This window comes from Penaeus monodon, chromosome 19 (genome assembly GCF_015228065.2).
Source record: "Penaeus monodon isolate SGIC_2016 chromosome 19, NSTDA_Pmon_1, whole genome shotgun sequence".
In the NCBI taxonomy this organism is placed as follows: Eukaryota; Metazoa; Arthropoda; class Malacostraca; order Decapoda; family Penaeidae; genus Penaeus; species Penaeus monodon.
The window spans coordinates 31,398,486-31,399,003 of NC_051404.1; the positions used below are offsets into that span (position 1 = coordinate 31,398,486).

Here is a 518-nt window from a genome sequence, read left to right on the forward strand (position 1 = left end):
GCAGAGCACGTCAATAGCCACCAAGGCCGCGACAGCCGCAGGAGCGACGGCGAGAGTCTTGACTTGCACGGCCGGGAAAGCGACGTGTATGACGGGGAAAATCCTCTCCCGACACTGAATTTACTTCCTCTTATTGTTATATTCCGTAGCGTCTATCTGCTGACACCTTTTCTTTGCTGTTGATTCCTTCCAGCATGAATGACGACGATGATCCTAAGGAATATCGGTGGCAGAGTGGTTACGAGAAGACATGGTGAGTGGGCCGCGCTGGGTCGTTGTTTTTTTATGATTTTCTCTATTTATTCAGTGATTTTTGTCGGTCTTATGATGCTGGTTGGGTATTTTATGGGGTGCTTTTACAGCTGGAAGAGCGAGTTATCTGTTTTTATTTATTTTTAGCTTACGTGAAGAAATGTGCAGTCCGTGCAAATTTTAGACTACAAGTTCTCTCCTTGATCATTTATACAAACCATATCGGGCATTCTTGTTATACACAGAAAGAAAAAGAGTTTTTTTGT

The 518-nt window shown here is 43.8% G+C and overlaps 1 protein-coding gene across 1 annotated transcript in view; it reads left to right on the top strand.

The window, feature by feature from the left end:
- Window positions 1-35: 35 nt before the first annotated feature.
- LOC119585172 (general transcription factor IIH subunit 2-like) overlaps window positions 36-518 on the top strand; it is a gene marked incomplete in the record, with an annotated part of 10,181 nt that continues 9,698 nt past the window's right edge. The window contains 1 exon segment of the mRNA XM_037933808.1: window positions 36-253. Within this exon segment, the coding sequence (XP_037789736.1) occupies window positions 195-253 (59 nt within the window).